Source organism: Mesoplodon densirostris, chromosome 2, assembly GCF_025265405.1.
Source record: "Mesoplodon densirostris isolate mMesDen1 chromosome 2, mMesDen1 primary haplotype, whole genome shotgun sequence".
NCBI lineage: Eukaryota > Metazoa > Chordata > Mammalia > Artiodactyla > Ziphiidae > Mesoplodon > Mesoplodon densirostris.
In genome coordinates this window covers 2,248,989-2,270,704 of record NC_082662.1, presented here as the reverse complement: position 1 = coordinate 2,270,704, position 21,716 = coordinate 2,248,989, and the positions used below count along the sequence as shown (strand labels likewise).

Genomic DNA, 21,716 nt, shown 5'->3' with positions numbered 1-21,716 from the left:
CCCGACATCCCTCTGCCCCGGTCTGTTCTCAAGACAGCAGAGCGTTCTAGCACAGGCTGCGAGGAGCAGCAGGCGAGGCCGCCCCCGGGCTGGGGGCCAGGCGACCAGGAGCCACCAGGGCTGAGGTTAGTGGGTTAGTAGCAGCGGCCGGCAGCGGCCCACATACCTGACCAGGCTGGGGTCGGCGTGGTAGGGGGGTGGCGGGGTACAGTGGGACCCCGAGACCATGGACTGGGAGCTGGGGCCGCCGTTTATCTCGCCGTTGGCCGGCAGGGCGTGGCCGTGGTTGTTGAGTATCCCGGGGCCTGGGCGGGAGGCGGGTGGGACAGTCAGAGGGGGCCGGGCCGGGCGCCCCAGGCTGTGCGGGGGAGGCTCGTAATGCTCGGCCCTCCCCAAGACCGGGAGTGGACAGAGGAGACCGTCCGTGGCCGTGCCTCCTGCTCCTGGCAGGAGCTGCTGGAGGGAGCAGCCATCGAGAGCCCCGCGTGGTCCTGAGCTGGGGTGTCTGGAGCCAGGCCCGCCCTCTGGGCCTCCCCACCCATCCCGGCCACACTGCCCGCACCACTCACCCATGGGCCCCAGGTTGGGTCCGGCCGCCGAGCCGTGCAGGGGCGGCTGGCCCACCAGCTGGTTGACGGAGGGCAGCTTGTTGACAGCCCCGTGCGCTTTGTTCATGGGCGAGAGGACGGGCCCGTAGGACGGAGGCTGCAGGTGACTCCTGCTCGGAAGGGACACTGGGGTCTGTAAGAAGCACCTGCACATATGAGGCCCCCCTGCTGCAGTGGCCTGGAGCCCCCGCCCTGCGCTGCGGTGTCTGAGCGCCCGCCTCCTCGCCCAGCCTCCCTGCCGGACGGTGGCCACACTCGCCACAGGCCCGCTGGCAGGCAGGACCCGGGCAATGGGTGGGGGGGCCCTGGAACCGGCCCTGCTCTTGGTGGGTTGACGTCCCTCCCACCACCGCCCCTCGCCTTCACTCGGGAGACATTTGGGCTGAGACGCCGCAGTTCAGGGAAGGCCTCCCGGGGGAGGAGACTCCAAGCGCGGCCTGGTGCTGCTGGCACCGTCCCTGCTGGGTTGCTGGGCCCCATCCTTCTCCCCCGGGCAGCTGGGCAGGACGGGCGGCACTCACGGCCTCTGCAGGAGCTGCTGCTGCTGCCGGTAGGACTCGACCAGCTGCTGGGGCACCAGCTCCATCAACTCCAGGCTCTCCTTGACCTTCATCAGGATCTCAAAGTTCTCCCGGCCCCGCACCTGAGCACAGAGAGGCGGACCCTCTGCCCAGGTGCGTGTGGGCACCACCCAGCCCCAGCCCCCCGTGCGGTGAAGCGCCTCTCCTTTCTCGGGGCTCCCCAGCCCCCCACGGGCCGGGAGTCCCCCGACCCTACTTTCCTCTCCCCGGAAGCAGGTCTGGGGGAGTCTGGTGGGTGGGTCTCCTGTCCGCACAAACCACGCCCACCCCTTCCTACCCTTGAGACTTTGCCACACCTTCCCCTTTCCACAGCTCAGCACACTTGGGGTGCTGGGATGTGGGGGCGCTGGACAAATATGGGGCTTTTAGAACAAGGAACTCATTCCTTTTTTTTTTTTTTTTTTGAAACTCATTCTTGAAAGACTCAAAAAATGATAAGCTCACATCATGGAGACCAGTCCTAACAGAGCAGGTGGGGTTTTATCCGAGCTGGAATGGCCACATCACGCCACAGGCTGTAAACTTACTTTGGTGATGTGGCTGGGGCCTGCCAGGCTGTGGGAGCGTGGGATTCCTGGCGCGTGCCCTCCCCGGCAGTGGGGAGACCTGCACTGCCCAACACGCTGTATCACTGTATCTACAGCGAGACTCCTGCGCTGGGAGCTGCGTCAGGCCAGCTCTCTCTCTCTCTCTGAGGGCTGGTTCTCCCTTCTGGGCCCTGCAGCCTGCAGAGCTCGGGGTCTCAGCTCTCAGATGTGCCAGGCTGCACCTGCCACCCTGGGGGCCCCAGGTCCCCTCCCACCTCCCCGCTGCCCCAGCCTGGGGGCCGCAGACGCGGCACACTCACGTGAATGTAGTAGGTTTCCTCGTCCCCGTGCCGCTTCTTCTTCACGTTGGTGCTCAGGGCAGGGATAGCAGGGGGGCTCTGCTTGAAGGCTGGCAGGGGACAGGGTGGGGCAGCTTCGTGAGCAGGCAGGGAGGAGGGGCCACGCGCAGGTTAGCCAAGCCGACCCCGCCACCTGGCATGAGCCGACCTTCCCAAGGTGCCCCTTGTGGACAGGCCCGGAGACCGGTCACCCACTTGGATGAGCAAACCCGGGCGGCCACCCACACTGGATGGAGGGGACCGGGGGCGGCCACGCGGGCGGGGCTGGCTCTGTCCCCTGGACACAGGCTCGTGCGCTTCCCCCGAGCCCCGAGACAGGTCCAACTGCGTCCTGAGGGTGGCCTGGCTCTGACGTTCCAGGGTGGCCGTCCACCCGCACTCCCGCCCCAGCCCCGCTCACCGCGCTTGCTGGCAGCCCCGCACTTGGCAGCGTTCTCGTTCAGGGCCTGCTGCTCGCGGAAGTGGTCTTCATCCGCTTTGCGGTCTCGGCCAGGACAGGCACAGATGCGGCCCTCGAAGGACCGGCGGCCCAGCACCTGTCCGCTGTCCAGGGGCACAGCCGGGACCGTGAGCTTTGGGGCCCACCGTCCCCGCCCACCTCGGACCCCACAGGACCGGCCTTGATGGGCCGAGGGCTCAGGGCTGAGTGCCCAGCGGCTCTGGGACGCCAGGTCCCCTGCGTCCCTCCCGAGGCAGCTCCTGCCCCAGCAGCCCCTCCCAGCACGTGACCTGCAGGGCCTGCACCTCCCCTTGCTCATGGCCTCCCTGTGTCTCCAGCAAGCCCCCCAGCAGCACAGGCCCCAGTCCCTCCCCCACCCCCGCGTCCGGCAGACTCACTCCCGTGTCTCCAGGGTGATGATGACGAGGATGGGCCGCCGGTTCATGCCCCCGACGCAGCTGCTGTTGCACATGAAGTTGTACAGGATGGTGGTGAACTCTGTCCCCACCTGCCACAGGAGGGGCAGGGAGAAGCTGTGCTGTCAGCACGTGGGCCCCAGGCCACCGGGCTGGGGGCTCCTGGGCTTCCAAGCACCTGTCCCTCGCCTCTCTGGGTAGGCAAGGGTGTGCTGGGCCCTGTGGTCCTCTGCCGTCTATCCACCCGTCCACCATCCATCCCCCACCCACCCAACCCTCTACCTATCCAGCCAGCCAGCCACACAGTACACTGAGTGCCATGTGCTCTGCGGGCTCTGGAACCAAGAGAGCCTTGGCCTGGTTGCTGCAACCACCTCCCCTGGCACGGGCTGGGGGTTGGCCCCGGAGGCTGGGTGTGAGCAGGCATATGCACAGGCCTCTGTGGGCACAGGTGTGTGTTTTGCAAACTGGGGGCTCTTCTGGGCAGTAGGGTGCATGGCACAGCTCTGGCAGAGCCGTCCGAGTGGGCTCCCAGCACACACACTTGTTCCAGGGAGTTTGTGGAGACAGTGAGATGTGAACCCGGGACTCTTGACCTGTGGGCATCCCAGTACCACAAAATGGGCAGTTGTCACGGTCTCTCTGGGTCAGGATGACGGCTTAGGAAACCAGGCCTTTCACAAAACTGCTGGCACGTGGCAGCCACCAGGGGGCGGGAGAGACCTGCTTTCCTGGTCCTGTAGGTGCCAGTGAGGCTCGGGGGAGGGAAGGCAGGGTGGTAAGCCCTCCCCGGGCCCCGCCAATGTAAGGGCTGTTCCTAGGGAACCACGGTGGGTCCTGGGGGTCCTGAGGGACCAGGTACAGTGACGGGGCCTGGAAGGGGGGTGCCTGGAGGACTGGGTACTATTTTGGGGGGGTGCGTCTCAGACCCAGGTAGAGGAAAGGTGAGGGCTCGCCGTCACCCGCCCACCCTGGGAAGCATGGCCCACAAGGCGCATTGCTGGGACTCGGTCTCCACCTGCCATCCTGGGACCCCCATCCCACCGTCACTGGTTGGTGCCACCCCTACTTCTCTCCACCCCAGCTTTTTACCCCAGTCCGGCCCGCACATCAGCCCCAGAACCTTCTGCTGCCTTCAGGTCAAAGTCAGACCCTGGTCTCTCCGCCCCCGCCCACCTCTTGCAACAATCCCCCCCCTCAACCTGCCCCCAACCTCCGGGCCCTGCAGTGCTGTGCCCCCGACCGCAGGTCTCTCCTCTCCCCGCGGCCCCCCAGCTCTCCCCGGGCTAACTCCTCCTGACCTCAGCCCCTCCATCCCCCAGATCCCAGGCTGGGGTGTGGGAAACAGACAGGCAGGAAGAGGGGATGCAGGGCCGGGCTGAGGCCCGAGGGTCAGCAGGCCCACCCCCCACTGTAAAGCGAGGGATGTGGATGCCTAGAGAGGGCCAGAGGGGACCCCCCCTGCAGCTAGGCAGTGTAGGTGGTCAGAGCCCCACCCACAGGCAAGGGAGGGATGGACATGAGGGCGAGGGAGGATCTGCACAGCTCGGGGACACTTGGGAAGTGACCCGAGGGGTCTCTGCCCCGAAGCCCTGCCCCCTACCTGCGGGGGCTCGTAGGGCACCATGACGCTCTGCCTGCCGGTGACAGGGTCGTCCACGTACTGGGAAAGGTTGTTGCCCTCCACGCGGATGAGGTGGCTGGCGGGGGCGGACTGTCCTGCCGAGACAGGGGACGCCACTTCAGAGAGGTGCTAGCCGGGGTCTGCGCTCCTGTGCCAGGTGCATCGCAGCAGACTCGGGCCTCCCAGTGGGACTCAGACCCGCCGGCAGCCCTCATGCACCTGGGGCACTTGGCCCAGCAGCCCTGCTCCCCGCTCACCTGCGGGCACTGGCACCCAAGGCCCCAGGCAGAGCTGACAGGACACGGAACTGGGGAGGGGGAAGCTGAGCCCACCTGTCAGCCCCTCACATCGGACCTGCCGCCTCCAGGAAGGAGGCCCCGGGCCGGCCCTCTCCTTCCCGGCTGGGGCGCCTGCCGCTGGGCACAGGAGTGGGTGGGGCAGGGACACTCACCTTCGTTGAAATCCCGCCCGAGCTCGTGGTTGGGGCAGCGCTTCACGACCTCGGTCACGTGCTCCGCCTTCTTGTAGATGGGCATGGCGCGGATCACAGTGCCCGGAGGCGGCGGGGTGGACACCTTGATCTGGATGGGGCACGTCTTGGCGATTTGGCAGTAAAGCTTCTTTAGCAGAGGAGAGTACTGCAGGGCGTGGGGACCCGGGTGAGGCTGGCCGTCCCAACTCCACACCCTCGCCCACGGTGCCCCCCACCAGGAGTCCCGGCCACCGCATGCCTGACCCTTGGCTGAACACCTCCGGGCTTCCTTCCCTCAAAGAGCCTCTCCCCTGCGCCCACCCATCAGTGTCTGGCTGCTGTGGGCTCAGTGAGAGCAGCTGCTCTGAGTGCCCCGTGCGGCCAGGCTGAGACGCTTATCCACCTGGATCTCACTGGCTGGAGAAGTAGGTACCATTAGGTCCATTTTATGGATGAGGACAGTAAAGGCCAGGATGGTGAGAAGGAGCTGCTGGAGAGCAAGGCTGGGGTGGGGGCTGGGAGCCAGGTCCAGTGCATCAAGCCTGTGAACCTTAAGCCCCCAGACTGCAGTAGTTTGAAGGGGGAAGGGTACAGCCTCATGTCTCAGGTTTTAAAAGCCTGGAGTTAGGGCCTCCCTGGTGGCGCAGTGGTTGAGAGTCCGCCTGCCGATGCAGGGGATACGGGTTCGTGCCCCGGTCTGGGGGGATCCCATATGCCGCGGAGCGGCTGGGCCCGTGAGCCATGGCCGTTGGGCCTGCGCGTCCGGAGCCTGTGCTCCGCAACGGGAGAGGCCACAACAGTGGGAAGCCCGCATACCGCAAAAAAAAAAAAAAAAAAAAAAAAAAAAAAAGCCTGGAGTTAGGTTTTCTGTCCTCTGTACAGAGGAAACATGCACAGGGACTCCCTGGACCATCCTCTGAGGGGCCAGCCCTTTGGCTTACTTCTGGCCACTGCGGGTGGGGGGCTTTGACCTTGAAGCCCCAGGACCCCCAGCCCAAGACCTTGACCCAGGGAGGATCAGAGGACTCCCGGGCCACCTGAAGGGACCTCCAGGGCGAGAGCCCAGAGGTCCAGGTGGCCCACCCGAGGACCCAGGCCGGCTCTCATGAGTTCAAAGTGACCCTTGATGGAAGGGTCCCTTGGAAACAGGGGTGCCCACTTGTTTCCAAGCTGGCTATCCTCCAATGACTGGCTCCTGGGGATCCATCAGGGCTCCTCATGGCCCCATCCCCCAGGGACAGTGGGGAACATCAGGGTCTCAGAGTCCCAGGATGCTTCCTGTCCCCATGCCACACCCCTGGACCCCCCACAAGCCCCTGGGGACTCAGAGTTACTCCAGCCACAGGGTCCTGGAGAGCCCCCCATCGCATCCCACCATGGTCGTCAGGGAAACTGAGGCTGGAGACAGAGCTGCTGCAGACCAGAGGACGAGCAGGTCTGGTCCCACCTTTGCTGAGGAAGCTGGGGCCTGACACCCTGACCCTCTGCCCATCAAGGGACACAATGGACCCTCAGAGCCTCGGAGCCCTTGGCCCTGAGCAGTGCGAGATGTCCTTCCTCTGATGAGCTGAAACCCAGCTGGAACTGCTGACCTGGGGTGGGGTCTGAGGGGGCTCGGGGACAAGCCCGACTGGGGTCTCCCTAGTGGTGTCTGGGGGATTGGGACCCTGTCCAACTCCCTCAGTGGTGACTTCAGGACGAGCCCCCTTAGGCCCCTATCTTGGAAGGGAACTGGATGCCCACAGGGCTTGTCGCCTCCCGGGTGCCCCATCCACCTGTGCCTGCAACCCCGCTTCGGCAGGAAGGGACATCCCCCGTGGGTGTAGGTGGGCCCTCAGTGGGCTTGGGGCCACACGGTGGGGGGGGCAGTCCTGCTTCCCAGGGAGGGGACCGCTGACCTCCTGGGTCCCCACCAGTATAGATGCTGCCCCTGCACTCCCCAGAGCACCAGCTTGGGAGATAAGCTGAGCGTCCTGTCCTGAGGGCCGTGCCCAGGGCAGCAGTAGCCCAGCCCAAAGCAAACACCAGTTGCCAGTTTAGTGCCCAGCTCTCTTGTCCACCATGTGTGAGGCTTCAGGACACGTCCCTGACCTGAGACAAGTGTGCAGTTAGTTTCCAGAGGAAATTGCCTGGTGAGTGTCATGGAGGAGCTCCAGGGGCCTACTTAGGGGACTTCCTGGAAGCGGAGGGCCCCACAGGGAATGGCAGGCCTCAGCTGGACTTCAGGGACCTGAACACAAGCAGTCATGGAGGAAGAGGCTGGGGTCCCGACAGTCATCCACTCAGCAGGCCTCTGTTGACTGCCTAGTGTTTGCCAGCCCCTCGGCTCACTAAGGAAAATGGGCAGAGCCCCTCAGCCCCCAGAAGGAGCTAGACTAATAGGAGGCTCATGCCTGAATGCCACGCAGCCTCACCGGGGCCTCCTGCAGCGTCGGTGGATTCCAAAGGGTGTTTCTTCTCCTGCAGTTGTCCCACCTGCCTGCGGAGGGTCCAGCGAATGAGGTGACCAGGGCTGGGGGCGTGTGTAGAGGACCCACAGAGAGCTGGCCTGGGCTGGGGGTGGTCAGCAAGGGGAGAGGCGTAGGAGGCCTGGCCACTGTGCTGCAGTTTTGGCTCTGGGTTTGATAGCTGGGATGCCTTAAACCACTGGACACCTCTCTGCGTCTTGAGCGTTGGCCTGTGATGTGCTGCTACATGTAACACCCCTGAGCCTCGCCCACTGTGGAAGCGCCCACACACATTCCTGTGCTTCCTCATCTCCAGGTGAGGTGGCTCCTGGCCTCTGGTGTGAGCAGGGGCATTGGGTTCAAGTCCAAGGCTATGGTTGGGGAGGGATGGAGCTGAACGCGGGCCCTGCAGTCCCCTCTCCGATGTCGACCAACCACCTCAGGCAGCCCCAAGGAGGGAATGGAGCCAACAGGGATGGAGCCAGGCTCCAGGCACAGCCTTGGGAGGTGCAAAGCCGCAGCCCCCAGCCCCCGGCCCCCTCCCCAGGCTCCCGGATCGTGGCCACGTGGCTTCAGAGCCCCCGCCCCCACCAGCGCAGCCCTTCCCTCTGGCCTGCCTGCCCCAGACCCACTGGCCACCTCCTCCGGAGCTGTGGACGCCCCGCCCCTGGGAGGAGCTGCTGGGAGCTGTCCCTGGTACCCAGGGCAGCGGTCGCCTGACCGCCCCTCCGAAAGCCGAAAGCCGAAAGCCAGCTCTCGGCTGGGAGTGCAGGGTTGCCCGGGGTGCCTCACCCCGGCTGGCGATGGGCGTGGAGAGAGGAGGCCCCTCCCTCTGCGTCCCTGGCAAGGCCCCCGACGGCCTTGGGTGGGCCCACTCCCTGTAGTGGTGTCCCCAGCCCAGTGCTGCCCTCAGCTGGCTGCTCGTGCCGCCCTTGGGCACACACCCGGTCAGGCCCCAGCCCCCGAGCAGGGGTTGGACCCACGGACGCCCAGCCTGGCCCAAGTCGGGCAGCGTCAGGGAAGGATGCCTGAGGTCTCCCCACCCTGGTAGCATCAGGTGGTGACACCTGAGGCCGCTGGGCTGCACGGCAGGGGAGAAGCCTGGGAGGGGGAGGGGAAGGGGTAGGCCTGAATAGCCAAACCTGGGGTTGGGGGCAGGGTGGGACCTGGAGGGAATGAAGGAGCCCCCCCACCCCCTCCCCTAGCTCCTTCCCCTCCTCCCAGAGCTCCGGGGCCTCAGGCCTCCCTGGGCACGGGGCAGGGAGGAGGAGGGCTCCTGGGTCCTCATCTGTTTTGTAAAAAAGGTCACTCGGAGATGCTTCTTCTGGACCTCCCTCCCTCCTGCCTCTCCTTCCCTCCCTCCTGCCTCTCCTTCCCTAGAACCGCTAGATGGATGTGTTTCAACAGATTCCGAGCTGATAAAATCTTATTTATCTTCGGCGGTTGACACAGAGCCGTCAGGACTTGCCTGTTCGGGGATGCGTGAGTTCCTTCGTGTTTGCAGGAAATGGTTTGCCCAGACGCTGGTGTATGCCCATCCTGCCTCCACCCGGTTCCCCTCCTCCGATCCACCCCCCCGCCCCCAGTCCACGATAGGCCCGGCCCAGCCTGGCTGGGAGCCTCGGGCCTGGCAGGGCTGGTGCCGGGGGTGGTGGGCAGAGGGTGGTGGGCGCGGCGTGGTGGCTGTTAATTTCCTCGCGCCTGCTCCCCTGCAGCTGGGTGCCCAGCACAGGCAGGTCTGGGCAGAAGGAGAGTGGAGAGGTGATAATAACTTGTCTGTCATTTTCCAGGGACGTGTAGCATCTTGCAAACCGCAAATACCGTTAACCAGCTTGGGTGAATCTGTTACAACAGATTCTGGAAGACGGGGCCTGCAGTGGGGGCTTTATTTTTTTTACTGATTTTTTTTATGGACCCCTTTTATCTGCTGTCTGTGCGTGCGTGTGTGCGTGAGTGTGTGTGTGCGTGTGCGGGAGCTCACACCCACGTTTCTCTCCTCTCTTGGGTTATGGACCCTTTGAGGACCTCCCCAAGGCCACAGGCTCTCACTCACCCTAGAAAAGCCCTTGTGTCTTCACTCAGCGGAAAGTGGCCAGAAGCATGGGGGGCTCTGGCAGGTGTCAGGGAGGTGACCGGCCTGGGGGGTGACCATCACCCCAGCATGCTTCAGAGCACCCATGCTCAGAAGGCAGTGAGGGTCCACACACAACGAAACCCACGGCCAGCAGCCCACCTTGGCTGCGGGCCTGGTGGTTGGAGGCTCCGAGGGCCCCCTGGCTCCTGAGGGGGGCCACAGCCGGTGCCTGGCCAGCAGATAAAGGAGGCTGCTCCAGCCTCCCCTTTTCTGTCAAGATGCTGTGTGATGAGTCTCAGTCCCGACTCCAAAGGGCCTTGTCGATCCACTGCCCCACCCCATGAACAGTGCGGGGAGGGGGTCTTGCACACAGGGGGGTCCCATTGTTATCACCCTCACTCTGGCCCCAGCCAGAAGCTCCTTCCCAGGGCGGAAGGAGCTGCCCAGAGGCCGGCCCTTCTTTTAGCTTCAGTGACACCTTCACGGGCAGGGTGAGGTGAGCCTGGGCCTCCATCGAGTCCTTGTTCTGTAACCCAGGCCCAACATCTGGCCACCCCCGGACCCTGAGGAAGGGGTGAGCAGTACATGTTCTGAGCCCTCGGGACAGGCCAGGCTTGCAGGGAGCCCCAGAACTCCCGCCACCGGCCACCCCTCCCACTCCCAGGGCACAAAGAGCATCGATAGCCCAAGCACCACGCTCAGCCTCACCAGGTCCAAACATGGCCCCTCTGCCCACAAGCTTGACTTTGCCAGCTGGAGAGCCTGCCTGTCCTGGCCTCCTCTGAAGACCGGCGTCCCTGCTGCAGGGGGCATCCCCCAGCTGGCCTCATGGAGAGAGCGCTCTGGCAAGAACGCAGCCAGCAGGGCTGTGGGTCGGGCCTCAGAACTGCCCGGCACGGGGCGGCGTGGGGAGGCTGCCCACCAGCCCAGCTCTGCCCAGCCCCGGGAGGGCCCCCTTGACGGCCAGAGGAAGGAGGTCCCCACTACGCTCACCCCATCCCACTTGCAGCCTTTTGAGCTGGCCTGGCCTTGTGAGCACGGTGACTGCAAGGGTCAGTGGGCATCTTCCGCTCACAGGATAGTCCAGGAGCCTCTGCCTGTGGGCCCACCATTCTGGACACGACCACTGTCCAGTGTGGGCAATTCCTTCCCCGAGCGCCCTGCAGCTTCCAGATGGCCTGGGGCTGGAACAGCAGCAGGAGGCAGGGGGGATGGCGGGAGGGGAGGCCAGGCTGTGGCTGCAGCTATAGCAGATACTCAAGGTGGCCTCTCCGGAGGGCCATCGTGTCAGCCCCGACGGGAGCCCTGAGGATGGGTCCTCCTGTCTCTCACCTTCCTACCATGGCAGCTGCAGGTAAGTCCCCAGTTCAGGACCACAGGTAAAGCCACGCCCTGCAGCCAGGAAGCAGTGAGTGCATCTCTTCACTAAATCAACTCCACTCCCGGCCAGCAGGAGAGGAGCCCCCGGGGACCTGCACGCCCTGGACACGTGGGGTGGTCACTTTTCAGCTTTTAGTACAGTTGGCTGCCATCGAAGTTTTCCCTGGAACCTGTAAATATCCAGCGAAGCATCTGGGGCAGGGAGTGCTGGCTTCTACACATCTGACCCCGCAGCACATGGCGGCTCCCATCACATCAGCACCGCCTTGGTTCATCCTCTCCAAGGCCCTGGAGGCACTGGCTGCCCCCTCACAACACGAGGACCCACGGAGGAAGGGGGCGCCTCGCCCTGGGCAGGTCTGTGATCCTGGGGAAGCCTGCCTTCAGGCCACTGCGTGTTTCCCCCAACAGCCTCTGACTGTCCACTTCACTGAGCCCTGTGCACCTTTCACGAGGACCTTCCTGCCCTAGAATGAGCTGCGGCACTCACAGCCCCGATCGTGGCCGGTGGAATTTCAGGGCCTGGGATCCATGAACTTGAGCTTGGCTTCCAAGGTTGGGATCTGAGAAAAGCCCAAAGCAGATTTCCCTGACAACCAACCACTCGGACCCACCCAGCTTGGAAGCCAAGCTCCAACTCACTCCCCCAGGGCCAAGATCCAGGGCACTCAGGACCCCCTGGCTGCAGCAGTGGCTCTAGGAGAAGCTGGGGCGAGAGCTCCCCTTTGGCCCTCATTTTCCCAGCTAGAGACGGGGCTAAGGGCACCGGAGTGGGGTCAGGAACAGGGGGCCAGGTTCAGGTGCGAGAAGAGGAGGAGGGGCGGCTCCCAGGCCCTCCTGGCCTGTAGCTGCGTTTACCTCTGAGCCTGGTCAGCCCTGGAGCATTGTAATTATAAAGTGTTCTTTATAATAGAGGAATATATATAAAGGAATTTTCATCAGTCGATAAAAACCCAGCTGCGAAGGTGAACTGGGCAGACTTTCCCCACCCAGTGGCAGCTGTCACTCACTCAGACAAACAGTAGTCGCAGGCTTGCTGGGCCCAGGTGCTCCCCACCAGGGCAGGCCCTGGACCTCTGAGGGGTCAGCCCCCCTCACCACTGGTCCACTGGGTCCTGGGGGAGGTCCCTGGACCCACCCCTCGGAGCTGAGAGGAGGCTGCTCCTTTGACGCGCTCCACAGAGGGGCACAGGCTGTGCCCCCCACAAGCTGCGTGATGAAAGCCAGGGGTCAGGCTGCCGGGGCTCAGACCCCGACTCCACCCTTTGCTGACGGGTGACCTTGAGCAGCGACCTGCCCTCCCGAGCCTCGGTTTCCTTATCCGTAAATTGAGGAGGACATGAGAGCCTACAACATGTACCGGGGTGCTCGGCGGGGGTGCCTACCCACGCAGGGGCCCTGTCCGCGCACCAACCAGACACCCTAGAATCCACAGAGCTGTGTCCAATTTGGAAACAAGCCCCAGACAAGAGAGGACTCTTGGTAAAACATCTATTGCATCATGCCCTGCCCACAGCCCCGCACCTGGAAGATGGAGCCTGTCCCTGGGGGCTCCCTTCGCCTCCCCTGCAAGAACCTCAGGGCTGGGAGAGGGGGGCTGCCCTGGGACCCCTCGGCGGCAGGGACTCGGGGCCCCTTTCAGGGTCCCCCAGGCTGAGTTCTGTGACCTCCAGGCGCAGGGCTCCCCCGCTGCTTGAGGGGACCCCCACCTCGGGCCGCAAACCGGGGCACTAACCCCCCAGGACCAGCCGCAGGGAGCGCCCCGCCGCGGAGCTCCGCACAGGGCAAGCGTTTGCTGAAGATTCTCCCCAGTTTCCCCTGAAGACTCGGAGGCTCATCTCTACAATGAACACTGTTAGGACTCTTCCCTCGGCTTCAAATACGTATAATTGCTTCTGGTGCCAGTAAAAGGTATTAATTCCACTTATGCATTCCATAAACTTTTAGGATAACGCAATTGATACCGCGATCATGTTGGGACACCTCCACTATTATTCTCCTACTTGCTAACCTCCGAGGGGCTGGAAAGTTTTCTCCCGAATCCATTAGCGTTGACTCAGCCACATTCTACCCAGGAAGCCCTCGTAGAGCCTTTGCGTTTCCCAGGCCCCCTCCCACTTTTTCCTGGGGCAGGGGTGGTACGCGAGGGCATTCACATCACGTGGGCCAGCTCGCCCCCAGGACAGACGGATGGACACACACCCCGTCGGATGCGGGGGCAGCTGGAGGTCATTCAGGGGGCTGTGTTCAGGCTGGGGGGCTGGCTGGAGGCCCCCAGGGACAAGCTGTGTGCCCTCGCACCCGTGCGTGCCCGCGCCGTCTCGCCTCATGGCAGCCTGCCCTGACGGCTGGCAGCAGTGCCACCCAGTCTGCCCGAGGCGCCCACAGATGCCCTGCTGGGCCAGGCCTCCAACCACACCAAGCCTGCCTGCTGACCTTGGAGCCCCTCCCCAAACCTCCAGAACGTCAAGGACAGCCCCTCCCCTGGAGAGGCTCAGGCTGGGAGCAGGCCCCACACTGCCAACCCACGGGGGCCCCCGGGATGGGAGTGGCCATCAGGGGCCAGAGGCCAACCCCGCCATGTCCCAGGGAGGGTGTGGAACAGGGACCCAGGCACCTGGCACTGCCATCCCTGTCCCGGCTCCACCCGTCCACCAGCCCAAAGAACATCAGTGCCCGGGGGTGCCGGGGCCTTGCTCACAACTGTGATCTCTCACGGCATCTGTCTCTCTCCAAAGCCCAGACGGCCCCGAAAGGAACAAGCCTCAGCCAGGATGCTCACAAGCAGCGAACCCTGGCGGGGCGTTACAGAACCCCCTGTGACACCGCGACCCTGCCAGCCAAAGTGCCATCTCATCCTGCCCCCTGCTCCTGGCTACAGGTCCCTCCTCTGGCTGCTCAGTTACCTGCTACCCGCCTCCTCCTGACTCCTGTGGGAGGGGAGGGGCTGTCAGAACCCTGGGCAGCGACCAGGAGGGGCCTGCGGGCCTGTGTGCGCAAGTACATGTGTACAGTGTCTGCACGTGGGCATGTCTGCACATGTGTCTGCATGTGTGCCTGTGTGTGCATGTCTGCACATGTGTTCGTGTTTGTGCATGCATGTACGAGTGTTGCATGCACGCATACGTGCACACACGCCTGTGAGCTGAGGGCTCCAGGCCCCTCTGCCCCCAAAGAATGCAGGCGTGAGAGCTGAAGTCAAGGGACACAGGTCAAGGCAGATGAAGCACCCGGGGCTGGGGGAACTCCCAGGAGGCCTTGGCCAAGCAGAAGCCAAAGACCCCATTAACAGCTGCGGTCGCTTGGGGGCTGGTGAGGGTGTTTTTCCTGAGCAGGAAGAGGAGAGAAGGCAGCAGTCAGTTTGGAACTGCACTTGAGAAAAATACGAATTAGCTATCAGTTACCAGCCGGCTGGCGTAGGGGGGCCGCGCACGGCACGGCACGGAGGCCTGGAGGGCAAGCCTGGGCGGCAAGTCTGGGCAGCGCCCGCACAGCCAGGCCCCCAGAGCTGCAAGCAGGCGGGATACCCAGTGCTCCCTGTCCTCAGCATGAGCCAGCCGCCTGTCCCCCACCCCTCCCCGGGCAAGGCAGGGAGCCTGCAGGGGTGGGGTCTGCTCCCAGAGCCGAGGTGCCACGAATCTCATTATGGATGTTTGTCCCACCTCCACCCCCGCATGGGGAAGGGCTGGAGAGGGCGTCTGTGGGCACCAGCAGCAGCACCCTCCTCCTCAGCTCACCTCTGTGAGCCCTCAGCGGGGGTGCAGGTGGAGGTGCCCAGGCTGGGAGGGAGGTGTCCACTGCCCGGGCAGTGGGGGAAGCGGGGCTGGGGCTTGGAGACACAGCTGCTCGGACAAATGAGCCTTCCCCTGCCCTCTGGTGTGGCCGCTGGGCTACCTCCGTCCTGGACAACAGACCACCCCACGGGGCTACTTAGGGCCAGAACAACTGTGGCCAAGCCATGAGCACCTCCAGCCCTGAGGCCACACACCTGGCAGGGGGTGGTGGAGGCAACCAGGAGGGGGCAGCTCCCGTCCCTCCCTGAGGACCAGCTCAGACCATCCCAGGTGCTCAAAGCCCCCCAGATGCTACAGACCCCATCAGCATCCTCAAACAATGGAGAGGAAGGGAGCCAGGACCCACCCCCCACCCCAGCTGCCTACCAGGACTCCTACGAGACCAGCAACTCAGGCCCTGATGACAGAACGTCAGTGAAGGAGGGACCGGGACCCCCCCACCCTTAGAAGGGAGAGAAAGGGCTTAGGGAGCGAGTCAGAATGTGGACTAGGAGCAGTAGTGAGCCTCCTGTCACTAGAGATGTGCAAATGTAGGGATGCCTCGAGGGCCAGACCTCAAAGCAGGGGTGTGGGGAGCAGGACCCCACAGGCAATAAAGAAGCCCCTGCAGGTGCAGCTTTGGCTAAACAACCTTGTCCAGGAGGACCAGCCTCCATGGCAGCCCACCCCCACCCCCATCATCCAAGGAAATAATGAAGATGCCAGCACCGACTGCCCTAAGCCCATCCCGGTTAAGCCTTATCACCTCCACCAATGGAGCAATGGAGTGAAAATTCCCAGACGAGGACATCTGGGCACTGACGGGAGCAGCTGCCCCTCTTGGCCACTGGAAGCCCTGGAGTCGGTCTGAGCCTTGACTCAGCGATGGGTCAGCAGCTGCAGGAGCCCACGGCTCAAGCAAGAACCAGAGCTAGCTGCAGGGGGCCGTCCAGGCTGCCTGCCGCTCCGCCCCACCTCTGGCCACCCCAGGAGTAGTGTGGGAGAGCCACAGCCTGGCCAGCAGGACAGTGGGGAGAGTGGGAACCGGTTCTCAAAGCGGCAGGACCTCGGTGTCACCAGTTGGGAACTCCCTCGGGGGCAGGAGGGAGTGCATCCACCCTGCATGGACTCCTTTGCTCCAGGGTCCTTTCCCAGGGGCCCGGAGTGAGCACGGAGCCGCTGTTCCCAGAGGAGGTGACGTGGCCCCATGGCCAGGACCGCCAGAGCCAGGCTCACTCTCCCCTCCTGGGGGCGGGCAGCAGACCTGGAGGGTCCTTGGCGCACCCTTTCCTGCCCGATGCCCTAGGCTCCGAGGCAAGCCGGCAGTGTATCTGGGGGTCTTGGTGTCCCTAACCCTTTACTCTGCCCTAGCGGGGACATCAAGTAGCACCTTCCTCTCCCAGCCGCAGTATGGACAGTGCAGTTCAGTGGTTGGGGGCGCAGCCGCAGGAGCCAGCCACCAGGTTCCCATGCCAGTGCCCCCACTTACCACCTGCATAACCCCGAGCAGACCACTTCCCCTCTCCGTGCCTCGGCGTCCCGGACTCTAACACGGGACAATAGTAGATTCTACCTCGTGGCTGCAGGCAGTTTCAAGGGTTTACACAACCTCAAAGAGCTTAGGGCAATCGCAAGTCACAGCTCTCGGGGAGTGGGTGTGTGGGATGTTATCAAGCTTGGCAAAACCTCGACCATCTCGACCGGGGTCAGATTGTTCCCAAGGGCACAGTGGCAGGACCTGGGGTCCGATTGTTCCCAAGGGCACAGTGGCAGGACCTGGGGTCCGCGGCACTGTGGCTCCATCCCTGACACCCATGCTTGGAGATGACAACCCAGAGAGGGAGTGGGCAAAGCCGAAACCCGCCTACAACAGACACTTCTGGCCAGCCCTGCACTGCCTGGAGGAGGTGGCCTCCGTGGGCCCCGGCGCCAGCCTCAGATGGCTCCAGGTGTCAGAGCTGTGAGCCTGCTGCCCACCCAGGACAGGATTCAAGCCAGAGCCCCCACTGAGCTCAGGGATGGCGGCCGGACAGTCCTCGTGAGAAGGGTCTGCCTCTGTCTTCGCCGGGGGGAGGGGCATGTCCATCTCCTCTGGGGCCCTGTGGGAGGCTGGCCCACTCTGGCCACGTGTCTGTCCGAGGGGTGGGCACGCCCAGACTGTCCGGCTCCGAGACCTGCCTCCCGGCCGGGTGGAAACCCAGAACAGATGCAGATGTGCACGGTGGCCATCCCTGGGTGCCCAGGTCACGGGCAGCCCCTCCCCACCATGCGCCCCACAGGTGACCGCCGGAGCCGGGGCGCCACTCACCGTCCAGGTGGCCGACTTGGCTGTGCTCGACTGCTGGAAGGTCACCTCGAAGTGGTGGGGGCCGGGGTAGTCGGTGTTGGAGGGGATGACAGGCGCGGGCGACATGGTGTCGAAGGTGGAGCTGGGCTGCGCGTAGGGCGAGTGGGTGGGCACGCTAGCGCCAGCGGCGTGCTCTGGGGCGTAGGGGCTGGCCGAGGCCGCGCGGCTGCTCATCTGGTCCATGGTGCTGCTCAGCAAATGGAACTGGGACTGGCAGGAAGGGGAGGAGGGAGGGGGGAGACACACAGTCAGGCTGGAGAGTGGAAGCCATCCCGTCCGGGAGGTGTCCTGTTACAGGAGCCTTAAAGGGCCAGCAGCTCAGTCATCCCAAATATTTCCTCGGGGGGTTGGGGGGGGCCCACCCGACAGGTCACTACTTGTGTTGGGATAAACTGACATATTCACCTCGCCCTCCCCTCTCCATCAGCCTCCCAGTGCTTGGGCTCCTGGGGCTCCACTGAGCACACCTGGAGGGGACCGGCCTGCGGGGGGCAGCTCCCAGCCCCGACTGACACCCTGGGCGCCCGGCTGCAGTCGCCAGGGGCAGCACCTGGCCAAGGGAGCCACGCCTCCTGCTGTCCCCCCGTTCCAGCTCAAGCCCGGGAGACCCCACCCCTGGGAGCAGGGCAGAGAGCGGCCCCAGCGCACAGGGTGGGCACACCCCGTGCTCCGGTGCAGGGGCTGTCTGCCCAAGAGGCTTTGGGAGGCCAGATGCGGCCCCTCGGTCCAGCCCTGTAGGGGGTGGGACAGCGCTGGGGGCTGAAGGACGGTGGCTGAGGCCACCTGCGAAGGGCCTCTGCACGACGACAGGCCGCCTTCATCCATCCGCATCTGAATGCCCCCCCAGTTCCCCCTGCTAGCAGGTCTGCCTGGTCCACACCCTCTGCCCACCCCAGGGCGCTGGCAGCCTAGCCCCCTCCGGGGCCACACACAGAAGGAACAGGAACTCTTAACCTCATGGTGTGGGCGTGTCCCCTGGGTCACCCTCTGTGGGGTCTGGACCAGCAGCCCCTGCCAGGAGCTTAAGGGAGGCCCCAGCGAGGAAGGGAGGGGGCGGGGCCCACGCCTCAGCGTCTTGAATCCAGGGCAGAGCAGGTCTCCCCTGGAGGGCTGGCAGGGAAGACCCACCTTCCCAATCAGGAGGCTGCCAACAGGAGGGTGACACAGTAGCTGACACGGGACAGACCGGCTCTGACCGCAAATGTTTAAACAGCACCTTCTCTGTGCCAGCCAGGCTCAGAGGGAGGGCGCCACTGCCCCTGAATTGCAGATGAGGAGACTGAGGCTTGGAGTGGGGATGGTAACGCCGGGGGTCCGTGAACTGGGGGGACTTGCATCTGGCGGGCAGAGGGCCTTGGAGTCCCGCTAGCGGGGTGGAGGGGAGAGGCAGACCGGACAGCGGGAGAGGGCGCCCTCTGCCCGGCACCCCCTTCTCCTCCTCCAACCTGAAAAACAAGCGAGCGAGTTCCTCGGATGGTGGGGGAACCCCGGCCATGGGGCGACCCCCGTGCTCAGCCCCCTCGTGCACATCAGGAGGGCTGGGCTCCATAACCCAGAGCCCCCTGCCGCTCGGCACCCCGGAGGCACACCCGTGTCCACATCACCGAGCCCCCCGGGCCCCCTCCCAACCTGGGGAGGGAAACCCTCTCCTGAGGTGTGCCCAGCCTGGAGGAAGCTCAGCACAGGTGATGACCTAGGGGGAGGGAGGTGACGGGTGATGGATGACAGGCGGCTGATTCTTACCAAAGCCACTGCCCCACCCCCACCCCAGCCCCGTTCCTCCTGCCCCACCGTGCCTCCCAGAGGCCAGGCAGGTGCTTTCCTCGGATGCTCCAGCCCTGACGGCCAGCTGCCACCCAGTGCGGATCAGCCGCCAGGCCCGACCCCATGCCCTCCCCGTTGGGGACAGCCAGACTGAGCGACGCCGTCAGGGTGTTGGCACAAGGCCCTGGCCGAAACTGCCATCTGACAGATCCCTTGGGTGGGTCTCAGGCTTTTCTATTTGAACCTCCAGGGTCATTCCCCCCACCCTGTAAACCTGGGGCCCCAACACCAGTGGGATGGGGGCCCCCTGCCGGGCAGACCCCACTTCCCCGCCCCACTAAGGCCACCTTTCCTGTTCCGAGGTCCCCGCAAAGGCCTTCCTAACTTCCTGTGCCTTCACCTGGGAGACGAACGGGGCTCAGTGCCCACTGCCTTGCAGATGGATAAGCAAACTGCCGAGTCTGTGCGATGGAATGTTATTCCTCCACCATCAGAAAGAAACAAACTACTGATGCTACAACCCAGAAGAAATGCAAAAAACACGCCACACGAAGGCACCGACACAAAAGCTCACACGCCATACGGTTCCCGTTTACATGAAAGTCCAGGGATGGCAAACCCACAGGGACAGACACAGACGGGGGGCGGCCAGGGCTGGGGTGGGGCTTCGGGGTGACAGCTAAGGTGCAGGGTTCCCTTCTGAGGCCATGAAAATGCTCTCAAATGGACTGTGGTGATGGGTCCATATACCTGTGAACTTTTTGAACTGGAGTATAGTTGATTTACAATGCTGTGTTAGCGTCTGCTGTACAGCAAAGTGATTCAGTTATACACATACATGCATAGTCTTTTTCATATTCTTTTCCATCATGGTTTGTCACAGGATATTGAATATAGTTCCCTGCGCTATACAGTAGGACTTTGTTTTTTGTCCATCCTGTAAATAATAGTTTGCATCTGCTAACCCCAAACTCCCAATCCATCCCTACCCTGCACTCCCCAACTTGGCAACTCTAAATCTGTTCTCTAAGTCTGTGAGTCTGTTTTGTGAATATATTTTAAAAATACTGAATTGTATACTCCAAGTCGGTGAATTGTGTGGTATGCCAATTATAACTCAATAAAAACAACTGAGGGACCCGGCCAGTCCTCACCTCTCCTGGCCCGGGCCATTGTGGGCGTGAGGGGAGCGACAGCCAATGCCTCCAGAGGGCCCGGGTGGGGGCCCCACGTGCTCTCACACCCCCTTGCTCTGGGAGGGCACTGCTCTGCGTCCCCCCGGCTTACGCCTTCCCACTGGACTTCAGACCCAACAAGGACAGACCTTGTCCCATGGGTCATCAACGTACCCCCGCACGGGCACAGGAAACATGGCCAGTGTGAACTGAGCTGCACTGCAGACATAAGGGCACAGACTCCAAGGACTTAGTGCCAATGAAAAGAATAGAATAAAATATCTCATTCACAATTTCTTATTGATCACTTGCTGAAATGAGCATAGTTTGGGAAAAGCAAAATAAATTCTTGAATTATTTTTGCTGTTTCTTTTCACCATTTTTAATGTGGCTACAAGAAAATGCAACGTTACATGTGTGGCTTGCATCCCATTTCTACTGGATGGCCAGCACTGGACAGGGTCCTCCATCAGTGGCCAGTGAGGGACTCACAACTGTAATTATTGTTGTTGCTATTATTATTAATTATTAGCACATCCTTTGGGGGTGTAGTGCGTTTCTCATTACAGAGTGGTTACTCAGGAGGGCTGCTGAATGAGAGAGCAAGTGGGCACAGGGATGGAGGGATGGAGGGATGGAGGGAGGGAGGGAGGGAGGGATGAAAGGATGGATGGAGGGAGGAAGGGGGGAGGGAGGGATGTATGTATGAATGAATGGATGGATAGATGGATGGATGGGTGGATGAATGGATGGATGGAGGGAGGGAGGGATGATGGGATGATGGGATGGAAGGGGGGATGGAGGGATGGAGGGATGGATGCAGGGAGGGAGGGAGGAATGGATGGGGGAGGGGGAGGGAGGGATGGATGGATGAATGAATGGATGGATAGATGGATCGATGATGGATGGATGGGTGGATGAATGGATGGAGGGAGGGAGGGAGGGGGAGGGATGAATGGATGGATGGAGGGGGGGATGGATGGATGGATAGACAGATGCATGGGGCAGCAGGATGCCCCCCACCCCACCATACAAATGCCCAGGAATGAGGACGGGATGGGAGCCTGCTTCTCCCACTTGCTGGAGGCTGAGAACCTGGTGGGTCCTGGGGGGAGGGGTCCCAGCCTGCCAACCCAACCCCCAGAGATCTCCTTTCTCTTCTAGGTGCTGAGCATGACCCCTCTGGAGGGTCTTCCCTTTTGCTCCACCAAGGGCTGCAGGGAGCCTTCCGCATCCCTAGCAAGGACAGCCCAGCCTGGGGTTTCATGTCTGTCCCCCCGGCTCCATCCCCAACAGGAGGATGGCCCAGGCCAGCAGAGCAAGCTGCCCCTGCCTCCCAGTTCAGGGGAAGGGGGAGGCAGCCCCACGCTGACACGGTGTTCAGATTTTAACTTGTCCACATTCTTTACAGATCTGAGGCGAGTGCCAGGGAATTAGTCACTGAACCAAGAGGAGCAGGGCTGATAGGATCTCCACACCCAGCAGCCACAAAGCAAGAGGGAGCCTGGAGGCTTCCAGCGGGCTGGCCCGGCACAGGAGTCCTAATGAGATGTGGGACCGCTGCATCCCTCATCCAGCGAGGGTCCCATCTCCTCTCCTCTCGCTCCAGCCCTCCAAGGTGTCAGGCTCAGGGGCCTCCTGTGGTCTGGGGGCCTGGGAAGCCCCCTTCTCTCCGGGAGCCTGATGACACTAGCCTTGTGCTGGGCGGATGCTGTCGGGGCAGACCACCA

General features: G+C 63.1%; 1 protein-coding gene across 3 annotated transcripts in view; it reads right to left on the bottom strand.

The window, feature by feature from the left end:
- Window positions 1-21,716, bottom strand: part of TP73 (tumor protein p73) — a 68,769-nt gene that overhangs the window by 2,593 nt on the left and 44,460 nt on the right. For all 3 annotated transcript variants that reach the window (XM_060079455.1, XM_060079445.1, XM_060079465.1), the window contains 9 exons: window positions 17,009-17,257; window positions 5,006-5,192; window positions 4,534-4,649; window positions 2,913-3,022; window positions 2,476-2,618; window positions 2,037-2,125; window positions 1,130-1,251; window positions 570-718; window positions 167-305 (listed from right to left, as the gene is read on the bottom strand). In XM_060079455.1, coding sequence (XP_059935438.1) covers window positions 167-305; window positions 570-718; window positions 1,130-1,251; window positions 2,037-2,125; window positions 2,476-2,618; window positions 2,913-3,022; window positions 4,534-4,649; window positions 5,006-5,192; window positions 17,009-17,257 — 1,304 coding nt within the window. The remainder of the gene's footprint in view (window positions 1-166; window positions 306-569; window positions 719-1,129; window positions 1,252-2,036; window positions 2,126-2,475; window positions 2,619-2,912; window positions 3,023-4,533; window positions 4,650-5,005; window positions 5,193-17,008; window positions 17,258-21,716) is intronic.